Source organism: Lycium barbarum, chromosome 10 (genome assembly GCF_019175385.1).
Source record: "Lycium barbarum isolate Lr01 chromosome 10, ASM1917538v2, whole genome shotgun sequence".
NCBI lineage: Eukaryota > Viridiplantae > Streptophyta > Magnoliopsida > Solanales > Solanaceae > Lycium > Lycium barbarum.
In genome coordinates, this window is record NC_083346.1 from 28,713,758 (window position 1) to 28,716,317 (window position 2,560).

At 33.0% G+C, this 2,560-nt stretch overlaps 1 protein-coding gene across 1 annotated transcript; it reads right to left on the reverse strand.

The window, feature by feature from the left end:
• Positions 1 to 405: 405 nt before the first annotated feature.
• LOC132612881 (uncharacterized) lies at positions 406 to 1,578 on the reverse strand. Its single transcript, XM_060326957.1, has 2 exons — positions 1,402 to 1,578; positions 406 to 1,227 (listed from the first exon to the last, which is right to left on the reverse strand). The coding sequence occupies exons 1-2, from the start codon at positions 1,576 to 1,578 to the stop codon at positions 406 to 408; spliced, it is 999 nt and encodes a 332-aa protein (XP_060182940.1).
• Positions 1,579 to 2,560: the final 982 nt, after the last annotated feature.

Below are 2,560 nucleotides of genomic sequence, written 5' to 3' on the forward strand. Positions count from 1 at the left end.
CCTAAATATAAGAAAATAAAATATGCTGAAAATAACAAATTCCTAAAGACTAGAAAATACTATTTATTCAAAATTCAAATAGAAATCAACTCCTAAATACTAGGTCTAACTAGTTGACTAGGTAAAACTTAACAAATTACTGTAGTAAAAAGATTTGCAGTTCTAAAGCAAATATTCAACACTCCTCCTTGCTTTAGGAACTGCAAAATTTTGGTCTTCTATCTTGGAATCTTCACACTTGATAATTGAAAGTGACCTTGTGAATAAATCTGCAGATTCATCTTTGAACTTCTAGTGAATTAAATTCACTTTTCTACTTGATTGCAACGCTTGACTGCTAAAAATTTCTGGCATGTTTTCCTACTCCGTTTGCATCTTGACTTTAAGCTTGTCAATTTTATTTTCCTAAAACATTGACAACTCCTCCATTGCTTTAATTCTTTTTGGAACATTGCAAGCTTTTTTAAGCCTAGGTTCACTTTTTGCTTCTGCTTTTTCAATTGGAGTATCATCTTCCAATTTTTTAGACCTTTGATCCTTTCCTTGTTCTACAGGAACATCTTCCAGTGGATCAAATGAGAAATTCTTACCTCTCATCTTAATTTTTAAAATTTCTTTTCCAGTAACATCATTGATGAAACAATGCTTATCCTCAAAGGATACTTTGAATCTTTTTTCTACCAACTGACAAATACTCAACAAGTTCTGATCAATATTAGGTACATAAAGAACATCTAAAATTGTCTTATTACCTGAACTTGTTTTAATGACAACAGTTCCTTTTCCTTCAATAAGAATCTGGTCACCATTTCCGATCCTAACTTTAGATATTTCAGTGGGTTTTAACTCTTTGAACAAACTCTTGTCATAAGTCATATGGTTAGTGTAACCGCTATCAATCAACCAAGAATTTATTGAAACCTTACTTGATATACACATTGCAACAAAAAGATGGTCTTTTTCTTCTTCATCGACTACACGTGCATCTGCCTCATGTTTCTGAGATTCATTTTTGCAAATCACTGCTTCATGACCAAGTTCATTACACTTGTTGCACTTTGCGTCTGGCCTCTTCCAACATCTGAATGGTGGATGTCCCATTTTTCCACAATGCTGGCAAGGTAGGTAATTTTTCAAATTTTTACCCCTGTTTTGAGTTTTGTGGCTGGCTGCTAAGGCTCCTTCAACCATACCATTTTGCCTCATAAGCCTCCTTTGCTCCTGTTCCTGTTAAGAATTTAAAAACTCTGCCTAAGAATTTAAAAACTCTGCCAAGGTAATCTTGGACAGATCTTGTGTGTTTTCCAAGGTAGTTTTACATGTTTCATATCTTTCAAGCACTATTACCAAAAAAAATTCAACAATTCTTCAATCTTTAAATTTAGTACCTAGCAATCTTACCTTGTTAACAATGCCAAGCAATATGTCCGTGTACTCTTTGATAGTCTCAAATTCTTTCTTTCTCTGCAACTCAAACTCCCTTATCAAATTTAATACTTGCATCCCTCGTATTCTCTCATCTGCAACATATTCTTTCTTCAAATAATCCCAAATTTCTTTTGGTGATGTGAGAGACATAATTCTCGTGAAAATAGTTGTTGAAACAGCAACAAAAAAAGTTGTTTTCGCCTTGGACTTCCTGGTTTTTTTTCCTCTAGTTGCTCTTGATTTAGGCCGTGGTGGGATTGTTTGGCAGCGGATTAATTTCATAATCCTCTTCCATGGCTTCCCAAAGATCAAGGGCCTCCAAGTAAGTTTCCATTCTAATAGCCCATAGTTGGTAATTTTCGCCATCGAAAGCAGGAGGAGCCATTCGTGAAAAACTATTTTCGGAATCCATTTCTTTACTCACAAGTCCATTAAGAAAGAAAAGGCTCTAGATACCAATTGTTGGTTTTGAAACAAAGAAAATACAGGAAAATAAAGCGGAAGAAAACTATAAGAATTAGAGTTGAATGCAGTAGAGTACAAGAAAGAAGAGAGCTTATGAACTGAAGTTGAAAGTTCAATATATTTTTACTGCAGTATTAGACTACAATTTATAATATAAAATACTAACTTAAAAACCTAAAGATAAGCAAAGAAAATCTGCTGATCATACTATTTATTCAAAATTCAAATAGACATCAACTCCTAAATACTAGGTCTAACTAGTTGACTAGGTAAAACTTAATAAATTACTGCAATAAAAGATTTACAATTCTAAAGCAAATATTCAACAATGTCACATGCTCTTTCTTTTTTGTTCTTGGAAAATTGTTTGCAGCCCCTTCCCCATATGGTCATATAATTTTGTCGTTCCATCTAAGTTTCTGCGGTCTAGTCAATTATGGCGGTTTATTATTTTGTCAAAGATGACTAATAAATTAATTCCTCTGTTTCAATTTATATGAATCTATTTTCTTATTAATCTGTGTAAAAAAGAAATGATATTTTTTTATATTTGGAAACACTTGACCTTTATGCAATGATTTATAGTCACACAAAATAATGTGACTCATTTAGGACCACAAGTTTAAAAGTCTTCTCTTCTTTCTTAAACTCCGTGCCCAGTCAAATG

Bases quoted from the DNA above. Each gene is read 5' to 3' on its own strand.
- LOC132612881 (XM_060326957.1), bottom strand. From the start codon at position 1,578: ATGTCTCTCACATCACCAAAAGAAATTTGGGATTATTTGAAGAAAGAA. The intron at 1,228-1,401 runs GTAAGATTGCTA...AATTCTTAACAG, and splicing joins TGCTTGGCATTGTTAACAAG to GAACAGGAGCAAAGGAGGCT.